Source organism: Pleurodeles waltl, chromosome 10 (assembly GCF_031143425.1).
Source record: "Pleurodeles waltl isolate 20211129_DDA chromosome 10, aPleWal1.hap1.20221129, whole genome shotgun sequence".
Classification (NCBI taxonomy): Eukaryota; Metazoa; Chordata; class Amphibia; order Caudata; family Salamandridae; genus Pleurodeles; species Pleurodeles waltl.
Genome location: NC_090449.1, coordinates 743,933,421 through 743,948,646, shown reverse-complemented (window position 1 = coordinate 743,948,646; position 15,226 = coordinate 743,933,421). Strand labels below are relative to the sequence as shown.

General features: G+C 41.1%; 1 protein-coding gene across 5 annotated transcripts in view; it reads right to left on the bottom strand.

The window, feature by feature from the left end:
• MPP7 (MAGUK p55 scaffold protein 7) overlaps window positions 1-15,226 on the bottom strand; it is a 1,064,688-nt gene that overhangs the window by 325,753 nt on the left and 723,709 nt on the right. For all 5 annotated transcript variants that reach the window (XM_069211307.1, XM_069211311.1, XM_069211312.1 and 2 more), the window contains one exon: window positions 6,071-6,202. In XM_069211307.1, coding sequence (XP_069067408.1) covers window positions 6,071-6,202 — 132 coding nt within the window. The remainder of the gene's footprint in view (window positions 1-6,070; window positions 6,203-15,226) is intronic.

Here is a 15,226-nt window from a genome sequence, read left to right as displayed (position 1 = left end):
AATGCTGTGACAATGCCTGCACGGCACCATAGTCCGCAATTTTGTTTCTGGCTTCCTCCGTGGTCTCTCAGCGGAACAGTTCTTCCAACCTCACTACTCCCTTCTATTAGCATCAATACACACCATAGTTCAAGCCTGCTTACACTACCGATAACTTCCAACCAATCTCAGGCTGGCCAGGTGATTCTGCAAATTACACCAACGCAAACAGAACCCTCTGCTTCAACCTTGCAGAATAGCGTACTACTCGTGCACACCCCTCACGCTTTTATAGTTGGTTCCGCCGATGCAGATTTTGTGCAGGCTCTATGATACATACACTTGAAGCGATGAATCTATAAAAGCAGAGAGCCACCAGAGTGATAAAGTCCGGGTGTGTTAAAGTACGATTCCTTCATAAAATATCGCCTGGTCAAACCAGGCTGAATTCACAGGGGAAAAGGATACAGTACTTACTCTGCAGATTTTTTTGCAGTTAGCAAACAAATCTGCATATTATTCCCCACAAACTGGTCGGATGTGATAAACTACACCTATAACCAATTTCAAACCACAGGGAGTTGGAACTCATTTAGTGCCATGAAGAACACCTGCCACTAAGGGGAACACGTAATTTGGGCCATAGAGGAAAGATCACGTGGCTGTGCCTGTTCTCTTGTCCCTCCAGCACTTCTTTCCTACTCCTTCCCTCTTTAATAGACCTCTAGCCTAAAGAGTGCTCCAAAAACCAAAAATCAGACAGACGAAAGCTCCTAGCCTGACTTGCACTTAACATCTAGACTCCTTCTCATCTCTTCTACAACTGTTTCATGTGCTAGTCTTGTGTGGTGAAAAGAGTTGTTTGTTAATGCTGTAGGGGATCACAAATCTTTTGGGAATAGGAGAGATATGAGGGGCGGGAAGAAGAGAAGTGAATTGAACCTCTGCAGGTTGAGCTACTTAATGAAGAGAAGTCTTGCCTAGGAGGTATCCTGGGCTGTGAATCCTGAAAGGCTGAAACACCCCATAGGGAATTGGGGGGGGGAGGGGGGGGGGGGGTCTTGGAGTGACAAAAAAAACTCTTCTGCTTGAGTTGTAGGGGTATTACTGAGCAGCTAAGGGGTATTAATTGTGTGACCCTTAGGGATATGCCCATTCATGTTTCTTCGGAGCATCCACATATGCGGAACTTCTTAGGTTCCTGCCTCGTCCCTGAACTGATGGATGAAAGGGTCTCCCATAAGCCCACACAGTCATTAGGCATTAGCTGATTGTCTCCTAAGCTTCCAGAAGCAATAATAACGGAGATAAGAACTAGAGCAGTGACAATTACCTCACTGTGCCAACTCCTAAAAGACCATCTGTGGACACCTGAGCAGAATTCAAAGTGAAGAGAGCGATTACATTGTGATTGATCTGGAGGTCGGTAATCACACTGTAATGGCTTGGCTAGCACATAAGCTTGGGTTAGGCCTGTGCTGCCTCCCTCACCTTCCTCTTACCTTCCCGTACTCCCCCACTTCCTCTCATGCAGTTCCAACATTTTTCAATCCTTCCTTAAATTCCTTAAAGACTGGTATTTTGGAAATAGTTTGCCAGGGCCTCTTCTGTAGGTGTGCCACAACATCTGCTAGATTCAAACGTAAACACCAGAGAGAGCAGCTGCAGATAACTGATGACTTCAGCTGAGCTTATCTGCCAAGTCACTGTCTTCTCCTCAGGCATGTTCTTCCAGCAAGTGTACCTGATGACATCTACCACAATGTCAAATATTTACTGCATTGCATAACACCTGTGGTGAGTGACCCACCCATTTCAATACATCACCAGCATTTTGAATATTCTAATATGACTCAATTTGCTATGGATGTGAGCCAGAAAAGCTGGATGACCGTGAGTTCTAAAACAATGATTTTAAAAAGCTGTTCCTGCGGAGACCACACACACTGAATGGTGAGGTTCAGCACCTAAGCACCCCAAACCCTCAGGGAAGCATCTGTAGGTTGAGAAACAACCTTCCCATTAGTAAGTTCCTTAAGTTCCACTACTGTACTGTGTGCAAAATACTGGGCTCTATCAACACTAGATCCCCCAACTCACCATTTGCTTGCGACCAGTATGAACAGACAATCCTGATTCAGGCTCATGTTTAACCTCGCATTTGGTACTAATGTCAATGCAAGAGCCCATTCTCACAGTCCAAAGTATGTAAGGTCTGGTAAAGAGGAAGCAGCATTTGTAATGCCACCACTCTCTCAGGACTAGAGTAGGCTTCAACTGTCACTGCATCGAATGTTGCTTTTAGATTCAATGCCACTTTTTTGGGGAAAGGGTGATTTGTTTTGATTGAATGAATCCTAACTGATGGAGAAGCAATATTGTATGCTGATGTAAGCATGGAATTGTATTTGGCTACTTCACTTTATTAACTATTTGTCCAAGTATAGAAATACATGTACATGATTGCACTGCAGATGTGCTTCCACAACTGCCAGACATTTGGGGAACTCCCCTGGAGCAGTGATGACTCTAAAGGATTTTATCTTCCGTTGGTAATGAACTCCACTTACCAAAATCCTCAAGTCCAGGCAGAATGGGGAAACATATGTAAGTATCCTTGAGAATGAGTGTTGTAGTTCCCTGTTTGAAGAAGAGGAATGACATCCTAAAGGGTGACCATCTTTAAATGATTGGATCTGATGTAGCAATGCACCACTCAGATGAAATATGCGCCGCAGTCTCTTGTCTGTCTTTGGAATGAGAAAGTAAAGCGAGTACACCCTTTTCTCTTGTTATTGTGAAGTGGTGATCCTGGATTCCCATTAGAGTAGTGCTTGGACTTCCTAAAAAAGAAGACTGCAACGCTCCGAGTCCATTATAGAAACTCAAAAAGTAGTTGTAGTCATTGTTGTGGGCTTTTTGGAGGGTGATGTAAACTTCTCCAGAGTTGTGAGCGAAATACTGTCAACTTTGTCCCCTTAAGGCTTCCAGACTTCTGTATGGGCCACCCTCATTTTATGGGTGAGTTTATTCAACTTCCTTGGCTATCCTAGTGGATGATGCCCCCCCCGTAGAGTGTTAGCACTATATTGTTAAAGAATGCACCCACCTCCTATCGCTTCAGGTTACATACCTAACACATTTCATTGTATGGTACCTTGGTAGACAGAAGTTACAGACCTGTTCCTGGTCCAACAGCAGCAATTTTTGTACTGCATGAAGGGCAGAACTCAAAAGTTGCATTTTCTATATCTACTTCGTAAATAAGATACTCCATGCTACTAGGCCTCAGGCTCTTCCATTGACTGGGTCCCAAAGTGTTTGACTGGGGCAAGATGAACTTGACATTTTCACCAAATTAGTCCCTGCACACTGGCTTCAAAATGCAGCTGGTGATGTTCGGTGGCAGATCACTTGAAAACAGGTCCAAACCTGACGGTGGAAAAAAACTACTTAAAGTAGAACCTGTGTCCTGGTGCATTGTTGGTCTCTAAGGAGATATCACACGTGACCGTGAAACCGAAAGAAAGTCTTCAAAGAGAAGCAAATTCTAAAGTTCCAAGCTCAACTCTAGATGGAAGGTGTGTGAAGAATGTGATCTACAGCTATATATGCAACAAACATGTATGTTCCTAGTTGAGTTGGTCCTTTATGGTCATTTTTCAGGTGACAGTGATATGCTTGGCACTTTGAAACATAGCGCAATAATATTTGAGCTGCACAAATGCTAACAACGTACCATTTCTTACAGACATTTACAACAGAACACAAGCAGTTCTAATTTTAGAAGGTTAAAGAGTTGTTTGATGAGCACCAAACTGCGTCTCAGTCATTTGGGCTTAACGAAACACTATCATGGGGCTTCAGATATTTCTACTGAAAGTTTCTGTCAAGATAACAGCAGGTCCCACCCTTCACCCTGTTCCTGGGAAGACAACGCAGGAGATTCACTTCACTGACAGTAAACAGAAAGATGGCAGCAACTGCCCTTGCACATCAGCATTATGCCTAACTGTAACTTTTAGAGGAGACAACCCCCCCCCTCAAAAAGGTGATCCTCAAGCCTGCCATGGTGCTAAGTTCAGTATGATATTATTAACTACTTAGCACTACCCAGGTATAACATCAGGAACAAGACAATTCATATTTGGACTCACACACTGAGGTAAACAGCGAACCAATGATCTTTTAGCTTACATCAACCATGGACTAGGTTAACAGTCAAAGAAAGCAGAAAGCCCCATAGCTACTGTTCTAGACAATGTTCTACAAACTAAATTGCAGGATATGTGGTGGAGCTGCATAATTTAGTGCTCCATGTATTTATTCATTAAAATATTCACGTGTGCGCGTTAATAATTTAAGTGTTAACAAGTGGCTATATTTACATCTAGTAGAAGTCACATTTATATAAAAGAACTAATCAAGGTGTTTACTTACTTTAGCTGTATTCACTTGACCTCCATTTTCTCTCTTAACGTTGGCCTGACTGACTATGCCCAAGCTATTCAAACTTTTTCTTCCTAAAATGCACTAAGTGTAATGTTTATTTTTTCTATGCAGGTGCTTTATCACTGCTCAATAGAACAGTAGTCTCTTGTTTATGCTGAGAAATTGTTAAATTAGGACGCCTGAACTAAAACTTGGTTGTGGGTGTGAAGTCCATGGAGATGGGAGAAAGCCTTTTGTACCAAGCAGACCGGACATTTGCTACTTGTCAAGGCTGAGCATCTGTGAGCTTCTTCTTCAGTGATGGGAATTTGAGGACTTTAACTGCTTCCAGGAGACCGTGTACCCTCACTGGTTCATCCAGAAGGAGTTGGTGGAGGGAAGCTTACAGAACCTTCCTTTGTGTATTAACTGTGTGTTTCTCAGAACGGTTTAGCAAATCCTGTCCTGACGTTGCTGATGGAAGTCCTTACCCGATCATTGCCGGTTTCCCTTAACCATGGTGTTGTGCTTTATTCTTGAACATCTATGTAGATTCCCCTGAACCTCACATTGGTTCGTTTGATACGGACACCTTCCTTTTAACTTCCCTTTGTCACTTTTGATGCCTTATTTAGCTTAGGAAGATTCTTTTAAGCGGCCAATCCATTTCCTGTTCTGTGCTTTCCATCTTGTTGTATTGTGCATTTTCTCCTTCATAATGTAAAAATTCAGGATGCATAATCATCAAAATGATATATATGCTTACTTACATAAATTTATTGATTGATTTGTAACTTCCTTGAAATTTACTAATAAACCTTCATGGTTTGGAAAGCATCCTCTCTGTTTTTATTAAGCCAAAATAGTATAATTGCTATGGAAATGTGCGGACGCTAGCTCCTTTTATACAATTTCAGTCGATAATGAAAGGTCCATACCACTAGTTGCACAACTTGATAGATGACTACACTAGAAAATTAAGGTACAGAAAAGTGCACCCGATCTGTGGCATGTGCTGAAGAAGCTATAAACAGAGGATAAAAACTATTCATAGTAGAATCATGAGGAGACAAACAAGAAGCCACCATTTCTCACCTACTGAAGGCAATTTCATTTCCCATACATTTAAGAACCTGCAGCTGGCACACAGAAGAAGTGAACCCTGAACTTGTGAAGTATTACATTTCTTGAAATCAGAACTTTGCACTGAAAACAGTTTGAAGCCATTGAGAAACACATAAGTGAGGGGCATGGTGAGAGGGATACTTTGCCAATCTTTACCATTTATCAAGTTCTCTAGGGATGCAATTCGAGAATCAGAGGAACTGCACGACACAGAATTGTGCTGAAAGCGTAGCAATTCTGCAGATATTTTAGATTCGTTTTAGTACTGATAGGCAAATTATAGTATTTCATAGTAGGAGTTCAATAAATACTAAACACGTCATGCGCTGGAATAATTTGTTTTTAGCAAATAAAAAGGACTGTGCCCCCACCCCATTAAATGGAAGACACAGCTGCTCCTCATAGTTTTCCTAGTACTAGCAGAGGCTGTCTAGTTTAGTTGCATGACTAACGTACATGATTTCAGTATTCAGTGACAGGTTTAGAATTTTAAAACTCAGAGGACAATTTCATAATAAAATAGAACACATCTTACCAGCGGTTCTCTGTTTTTTACAAGCCTGATAATTTTCACAGAATCCTCATCGTCGTCAATATCTTCAGGCATAGGGGGTAGCACAGGGTCATAATTCTTTTGTGCTACAGTATCATGCACACACAGTAAAGCCTGAAGAAGAAAACAGCGTATGTTCAACATTATAAATGTGCAGTCAATTGCGACGTGATGGAATGGAAAATGTATGATGTTCAAAAAGATACTAAATGTTATTTACTCATTTTTCCGAATAGAAACAGGACTTTTGTATACACTGTGTGTATTCTTTAAATTTTCAAAACTTTGATTGTTTTACCTTTTTTAGCTCAGCAAATCGTTGATACAATCGACAATGCAATTTAAAACACAACACAAACATTAACTTTTATTACAAATCTTCATTTTTTATGACTTATGGAAAGTTCAGCTAATATACATGACTTAAAAAAGAAGAGGGCTAGAGAAGAGAAAACTAGGCCCAGTAAGACCAATGACTGAATGGTTTCAAATATAGCATAGTTCGAGAATCAAGACTGCCTTGGTGTGGGAACTTACCAATTTTAATTGTGGCTAAGATGACTGTTCCAGCTCCATCTGAGAAAACAATACATCTTTCACCCTGCATGCCTTTGAGTTTTCGAGGATGATGTATCTAGGCACTCACAATTCTGCAACAGTTGCCTCAATTTTACTGGAGCATTAACTTCTTGTGCAGTGTAAGTCATGGTGAAGGAAGAGACAGTTTCCTTTGGATTCACGCTCAATGTAGTACTTCTGATTGCGTCACAATGTGTATAAAGACTTCTTTAGTGGTAATGTCTTTATTGCAGACTAGTGTGACTGTAGTATCCGAAGTGCAATGAATATTTACAAGATGGTACTATTTCACGAGTCAGTTCCAGTGTTCATTGTCTGTCCCGAACTTCCATACAGTGGTTTCCCTCCCTCCTTCCCACCAACCCCATACAAATAGCTTGTTTAGCAATAGGATAGGTAGATTGATTTCCTGATCGGCAGGCTCCTGGTTGCCTCAGCTGAATAGTCTACTGAGGCCTTCATGTATAACATTCACACAGAGGAAAAAGGTATGAGAGTACTACATCACCATATATTGATGAATCTTTTGAGGATATTTAAAAGCGTCACATAGTGAGCTGTAGCCAGCCCTACATCGTATGAAATGTCATAATCTTGGCAGTCAGTTCTGCTCAGCGGCAACTTTAGAGTCAGCCTTCAACAAGTACACTGTTTTTGTTGAGTGGGAAAAACCGAGATCATATCCTCCTGCCCGGAGCATCAGACTATTTGCAGGGCTTGGTCAAAAAGTTGATTGAGGGCCCACTGAACGCTTTTATCGATTTTGTCTATGACATATGCATCTCATTCTAAGTGTAATAATAAGATGTCCTTCAGAGAAAGAGAAACTTTGGTTGATATGTTATGTGGCAGCATTTAGTGGGTGGTTTGGCCAGAAAAGCTGCCTCATTATTAATGGATAAGTGTGGACCACTGAAAAAAAAAAAGGTCCGAGTCAGAATACCACCTTCTATTGTTACCGTGTGATGACGCAGTATACCCGGAGGTCGAGTATGAGCCTGTTTGGTCTTTGGGCTTTAAATGACTTTCCTGTTTTTATTAACATGTGTATTCATTGGCTGTAAATATTGCTGCTAAAGTTTCCTGCAGTTTGCTTGTCATTTCACGAAAAAAGATACAGTCCATGAATTACTTTTGCTCTTCAAGTGGCTCAAAAGTTGGTGTATGTAGAGATTTGTAATATGCCTTCAATATTTCTAGTCTATATATTTTATAATATTAAAGAAGGGTGACTTCTTCCTTTTTCCACTGTTAAAATGTGGAGGTTATTTTATATGGATCAGTGTTTGCCGTAGTTCTGCTTTTCAAAATCAGGGGATTTTGCATTACTTATGTGTATTATTCAAATCTCCTCTTATTCATGACTTGCTTTGACGATGCAACGCCCAAGTCACCACTCACTTTTCAATGGACCATTTGCTTTTGTTGACATCCAACAATGATTTGGTCATATCCAATTTCAAGAAGAGCATAACAAACAAACAAGCAGTTTCCCACTAAACAGAATGTGCTCAACGATACGAGGAATCTACATCATGTAATTCAGTAGTTCTCAACCTTTTGACTTCTGGGGACCCCCATTTTATCATTATGGAACCCAGGGACCCCCACCTAATTATTATTGGAAACCTGGGATACCCCCCCTCCCCACTGAGTCATTAATGGAAGCTAGGGACCGAGGCTTTAATATTGTTGATGATTTGAACCACAAGACAAAATACAAAAAATAAAGAACAGTCCATCAAATACATACGCAAATAATAAAACGTTATTTAATTTGAAAACAAAATACAAAAAATAAATCAACATTTTTCTTTTAATAGGGAGGTTGAAGCTTTTCTAAATTCAGCTGAAGCCACACATAGTCATTGTTTGATGCACCTGCACAATCAATCTGAGGATACTAATTTAATTTTCAACGTCCAATTCCTTGACGTTTACAGCATGTTTTAAATGTTCAATTGCACATTTAGCCACTTTAATTATATACAATTTATGAATCTGTTAATATTAATTTACTGAGCAGCCACGGACCCACAGTGGTCCCTGAACCACAGGTCGGGAACCACTGATGCAATTCAATGTAAGCATTTTGACCAATGCCATTCACTGGAGACTAAAGTGCATGTGTCCACTTGGAGAATTTCAAAGTGTATTTATAATACACACGTTTGAGACTTGTCCAATGAGATCTGGGTAATACATGTCAGAAATGAGCATCAAGAAAGCAACTCTGTCTCACCCTAAGAATAGACTGACCTGGTTTTGCATACGTTACAATGTTTGCCTACAGACTAAGCAGTTTCAATTGCTGCATGGAGATGTCTAATGAAAATTCCTAGCACCTACTTGCATAAAAAGATTTGCTTGTTACTCACCTGATACGATCACAGAGCGTTTGAATCATAGTAAAATTCTTAGAATAGCAGAGATGCCTTGGAATGCATGCAAAACCTATTTCTTTGAAAGACCCTGAACGATTAATTATATTTTGCTTTCTTGTGGATTACCATAAACGCACCTTCTATTGTGGAACAAGAAGCAGAATAAATTCAAGTGCTTTAAAAGATGTGATCACCACGATGAGTGTTTTGAAGAATTGCTGCAAGGCCTGTTACACAAAATAAGAAAAGGGGAAGGGATCCATTATCCTTCTAATATTGAACCAAATTATGATCTCCGCTTTGGCCTCCAATAATCACAACCAAAAAGAGAACACTGGTTTCTTTAAATCTCTAAAGTGCAATATTTCAACAGCTGACCAAGGACAAGGACTCCGATCCGATGGTGTGGTGTGGTGTGGTGTGTAGTGTGAAAAAAATCATACAAGTTGAACAGTTGAACAAAATGATGCATCTAGAGATTGGTATACAATACCCCAAACAAGACACAGAATAACAACATCTTTTTATAGAAATGAAGCAGAAAAAACTGTTAAACACAAGAGGATATAAGTGGGCTTGAAGATGTTCAAAAACGTGGTATGCTACCACTGTTTGGTAACAGAAGAGCTTACCAGGATTATTTCCCGGGCATGCCTTGCCCAACAGTACTTTGGCCAGCTGTACATGACTGTCTCACTCAGCTGTAAGGCTGGAGGGGGGGGGGGATGGGGGGGGGGGGGAGGTCATGGTCTGTAGTAAAGGCAGTAGCTGGCTAAGTGCCCAATGTGTACAGTGGATGTTGAAAGCTTGTGTGTGGTTCCTCTACAAGGTCTTTGATAAGTAGATTTTCTGGTCAATTACTTTTGGGAAGTATTTTTGTTTTGCAGCAAAGGGGATGTCTTTCAACAGAACTTGCTCTAAGCGCCAACTGATTGGGTATCAATGGTTGCCGTAACTGATGAGGCTCTAGATCACAGCAACCGCTTATCAAAAATGTGTGCCTTTTTTTTTTTTTAGCACTGATTGAAGGAAGGATTCATGACATTGCTAACAGCAACATGGATTTCCTCATATAATTATATTTCATGGCGTCTCAGTTGCTCGGAACCACCAAATGACATGGGAACGCCCTTAAAGAAATCTTAGGAGTTGCTTAGAGTAAGATATCACAGTAATTTAATTTGACCCCAGACAAGCACTGTTCCAAATCCTTATCTACTCAGCTGTACTACAATAAGAAATTCTTATTCAGAAGGGTGCACACACTTTTAAGTGAGGTGCTCTAGCAGCAGAAGCTCAACCTCATGTTAAGACAATAGACAGCTTGTTTAACCCAGAAATCATTCTAGTAGAGCGTCAACACAGGTGCCAAAATGTCTTCTACAGACTGTCGAAGAATAGAACAGATAATCTATATAAATGTTTTGAGGATGAATGAAAAAGTGCTACTTTTAGGCGAAGTTCAAAATGTGCAAGCACTTTTCAAAACCTGCGTCTCCCTTTTCCAAACATCTGTTAGCGAATTCGAGCTAGTCCATGCCATGGAAGTGTCTATCTTGTTATTAATAACAAAAACAATAGCATGCTTTTTAGAGGGGCTATAGGTGCTTAATTGTGCCTCCAGTGTTGTAATTTATGTTCTGAATGTGCCTAATTCTTCCTGATCTATGTTTAGTTAATTGAGAAAAAAGGGTCTATAAGCAAGATAATAAGGAATGTTCATGGAGTCACTTGTAATTTTTAACCACTGCTGTTTCCAGTGGGACAGATTGCTTTTGCAATTTAAAAGTTAGGCTCGCTAAGTGAATGCTGACAAAGACAGATGCAGCAGCCATATAACCACTTTTCAATCCATGTAAAATTATTATAATCTTGGCAATGCTGGAATTTTTCAAGAACTAACAATTGCTGCACTGTATAAGGGCAAGTCTGATGTACGTCCCTTAGAACCTTTCATTTGTGGTGTAGTTAGTGGTAACATTTGAGTAAGTGAAATGGCGACTGCGAAATAACCTATGTTATCACATTAGGCAAACTGGTACCCCTCATTTGGCCGCAGATGTGCATCTTGATAAATGATGTTATGATGAAGTGAAATCCTAAACTTCCCAATGGTCGCGTGCAATATTGTGCAACCGCTTAAGGGTCATTTATAGGTACGTAATTTCACTAAATTGAATCTCCAGATGTATATTGAATATCATATAAAAATGAAAACAAAACGTAGGCCTATTCTCTGAAAAACACGATACTACAGTATATAAGAACTTTCAAAATCTGAGGTTGATGATTACTTTCCCACATAAAGCATTATTTCCATTCCATAACTATTTTAGCATTTAAAGCATTACTGCACAAAGCAAATCAATGTTATATAGTGGAGAAAACTCTGCAGAAAATTACTGATAAATGCAAAAGTGACATCAAAAACATTAATATCAATAAACCACTTTGGCTTTAGTGATAAAATAATTTTGTGTTTTTAAAAGTGTCTCGCCAATTCAGAAAAACATTTGCCAATGTTAACTATGTGATTTAATGTCGCAGAGAAAACGTTATAAAAATAAGCTACTTGATGGAAACCTGTGGACAGGTTACAAAAGCAGAAAACCGAGTAAAAACGTTGAATTCAGTCTTTGCAAAACTCAATTAGCGCACAAATTTTAATGCTCTAGAGGGATTTTCAACATTCTCTAAACAATCAGATTAATCGCCAGCGGAGCATCGCCCCACTGCTTTATGAAGTAAATCACAGGGAAAATTAAAATGATAACGTAACGTTATCATTTTACTTTTCCTCAGGAGCACGGGCAGGGCTGGGCTGGGCTGGAGGAGGGCTATGTGCACATAAATGCGCATGATGCTTTGGCTGGCCGTGCTGGGCCGGCCAGTCATGTGCACTTTGAATTTTTCCACCTGGCTGTATTGAACAGCCGGGAGGAGAAAGTGCACAGGGCCCTACTCCCTGTCTGAGCGCCAAAGCAGGGGGCTCCGACCAATCACAATGCTGCTGACTTGCTGTTGACATCAGCGTGGTGATGGAGGGGAGTCTGGAAGCCAGGGTGCTTCAGGGAGTCCGAGGAGGAAGGAGAGATGGAACCGTCTCTCCCAAAATAAAAGGTACTTTTAAAAATGTTATTTATTTTTTAATACCCCTTGCCCCACCACCCCCCTTGACAAGTGGCCGCCACTGTTAATCGTACAGCAATAGAAACTTCAACCCAAGAGATCCTTTAATACTTTGTACATTTTATGCATCACTTCCTGCTTTTCAGTTTGTGTTTCCTTGTTCACGTCACGGATGAAGTCATTGGTGACCCATACTCATCTAATGAGCTACAATAAGAGTTGCGGGCAGCTTCAGATTTTCCAACAATGCTGTCCTATAATGTTAAATTACATTACACGACAAGCAGGGTGAATGACAGGTCCTGAGGGAAAGTGAAAAGGGAGAAGAATTCATATTGGAAGGGATAACAAATGCCAGAAACGCAATATTTTGTAAAATACCAAACATTTTGGAAGACTATCAAAACACATAGGGACAGAGTGTGTGCATTTTTCCCTGTGTGTATGTAAAAACTCCTGGTGAAATCCGACAGATACCTTGCTGTATCTGAATGAAAGCACCTTACCCAACTGTTTACCATACAATACATTTCTTATGGGGGTGTAACATCCCGAAACACCCCAAAGCTATGCCCCTGCCACCTCTAGTGCAGTTAACCAGGGGAAGCTCCTTTGCTATGGTGAAGGAGCATCGCTCCCCTGGGTGAGTCAGCAGCTGAAAAATAAAACCATAGTCATTTTAATTTTCTACTACTGGCTCAGGGAGGGGGAGGGGCAGGGCCACGAAAGGTGGGAGAGGGGATGAGGAGAGGGTGCGCCTAAGTGTGCATGTGTGTTTGGCTGACCGTCTCAAGCTGGCCAAACACACATGTACACTTCTGTTTCTCCAGGCAGCCGGCTGGAGAAACCGCACAGACCCCAGGGTTGTGACAGAGAGGCAGTCCGAGCCGCTCAGACCAATTTTGGCGCTTGTTTCATGCTTGGTGTAGCATGAAACCTGCGCCAGGATTGCTGAAGAGCCTGTGCTGATGTTCCAGTGAATGCTGGGACACCACATCGAGGGAACAGGCGCAAGGTGACCAGAGATGGCGGTATGGTAAGTATATGTTTTCATTTTTATTTTCCCCCCTGTCTGTCCCCCTCCCTTCCCTTCAAATTAACACGGCCCCAGCTGCAGTTAACATAACTAGATATCTAATGCGTAATACTGGTCCCAGGAAATTACACTGGAGTTTGACTGTTTCCTGCATACTGAATGGCTTGATGACATACAAGCAGATCTTTTTTCACTGAAGGAGTTGACAGTATTCTGCCTGAAATCAATGAAAGTAATATTTGGTCTAAGAACATTTTGTTTTCAACTATGGTGTAAACAGCCACTGGACCTTTCAGTATGAAACAATAAAAAATTGGATTTAAGAAATGGGACACTTTCTCATATGTTTCTGCATCATGAATTATTCAGAGGATTAATGTTGATATCATAGATGTGAAAGTATATTCACAACAGATTTCACCCAGAACCCAACATAACATTGTTCCATGTAGAACACCTCGTTATAGAGACTGAATTTTTTTTTATAAATTGCTTTGCACCACTTGCATGAAGACCCTCACAGACCTATGTCATAAAAGGTGATAATAAACAAATGGAAGCAATTGGTGACATTGTGCAGTTCCCCAATAAAATGGGAGTAAAGCAAGATGATGGCTTGCTCTACATGTGCTATCCGAGGACATTTCATCACAAGTTCTGGCTTTTGCGAAACATCTTGCTGTTTATATTCAATATATTGAACTATTACCAGTTACAAAACATAAAATAAAACCGAAATCGAAAACCTGGCCTTTCCAAATAAAGCAGGCTCTTAAAGCTGTTAGAATTACACACCTCACGGTAGGAAGAAACATAAAAAATGATGTAGAAATGGAATGTGGTTCTCAGTCTTTATTTAACTATCCTCTCTGGAAGAAATATAGTAGAAGCTATATTGGAGGAACAAAATGTGGTCGCTGCAGAGGACAGAGGTAACCCTCTAAGGATCCAAGTTTTAAACTAGAAGCCCATAAGAAGGTAAAGACGATGTTTTAAAGGGTTCGCCAAACAGCTTTGGGGGAAAGTTTAATACCATGCAACTCGCATAAATCCCAAGAAAGAAGAGCATTTGCTTATGACAACTCAAACTGTCAATGTTAGCAGAACAGCAGCTTCCAAAAGGTCGTGGTTCACACATCACATAACTAATAAAAGCATTTGAATTAAAGATCAGTATAAAGGTTATGTGATCTTTGCCCACACCTTTCTAGCAATGTGGAAATATGAAATTATGCCCGCAGTAGATTTTGCAGGAAATGGTTTGAAAATCTGGCACACGTTTGTGCTGCATACACGCTTCTCATAAGAGTGTAAAACAATATTAGACGATGGTCATTAAGACTAGAATTGAGAACATAAATTAGGTCATTACTTACTGCTGTAATAGCCCAGATCTGCAGCTAGCCAGCGGATTGGTAAATTTTATGAGATCACCATGAATGAATGTGCTAATATAACAAACGCCACAACGTGAGATAGTTGCTCATCACAGCTTAACAACTTCAAAAATGGTCCCTGACAGTGGCGGCCCGTCCTTTAGGGCGGAGGGGCCACGCCCCCCCACCCCATTTAGAGTGTCTGTCAGGCTGAACAAAGTTCAGCCTGACAGAAACTCTCATGCTCAGGTCAGGCAGCCAGGAGCAGACATGCGCGATTTGCGTAGACTCCTGGCTGCCTGAGCTGAACTTTGCTGGGCTGAGGAGGTCACAGCTCCTATGGGCATGACCTCCTCTGCCCAGCAAAGGTGCCTCGAGGCCCTCCCCTGGGTGACGAGGAAAGCGTCACCAATTGACACTCTCCCTGGGCACTTCAGTTTAAGCCCTGAAGCGCCCAGGGCAAGTGTCAATCAGTGACACTTCGTCACAGAGTGGGGTGGGGTCAGCAGTCTCACTGACCCCATCCCACTCTGTGACGAGGCTGGGACTGCTGCCTTCCCTCATTGGCTGCCTTCCCTCATGAGGCAAGGCAGCAGTCCCAACCCTCCTGGGACCTGGAGGCTAAAGGTGAGTG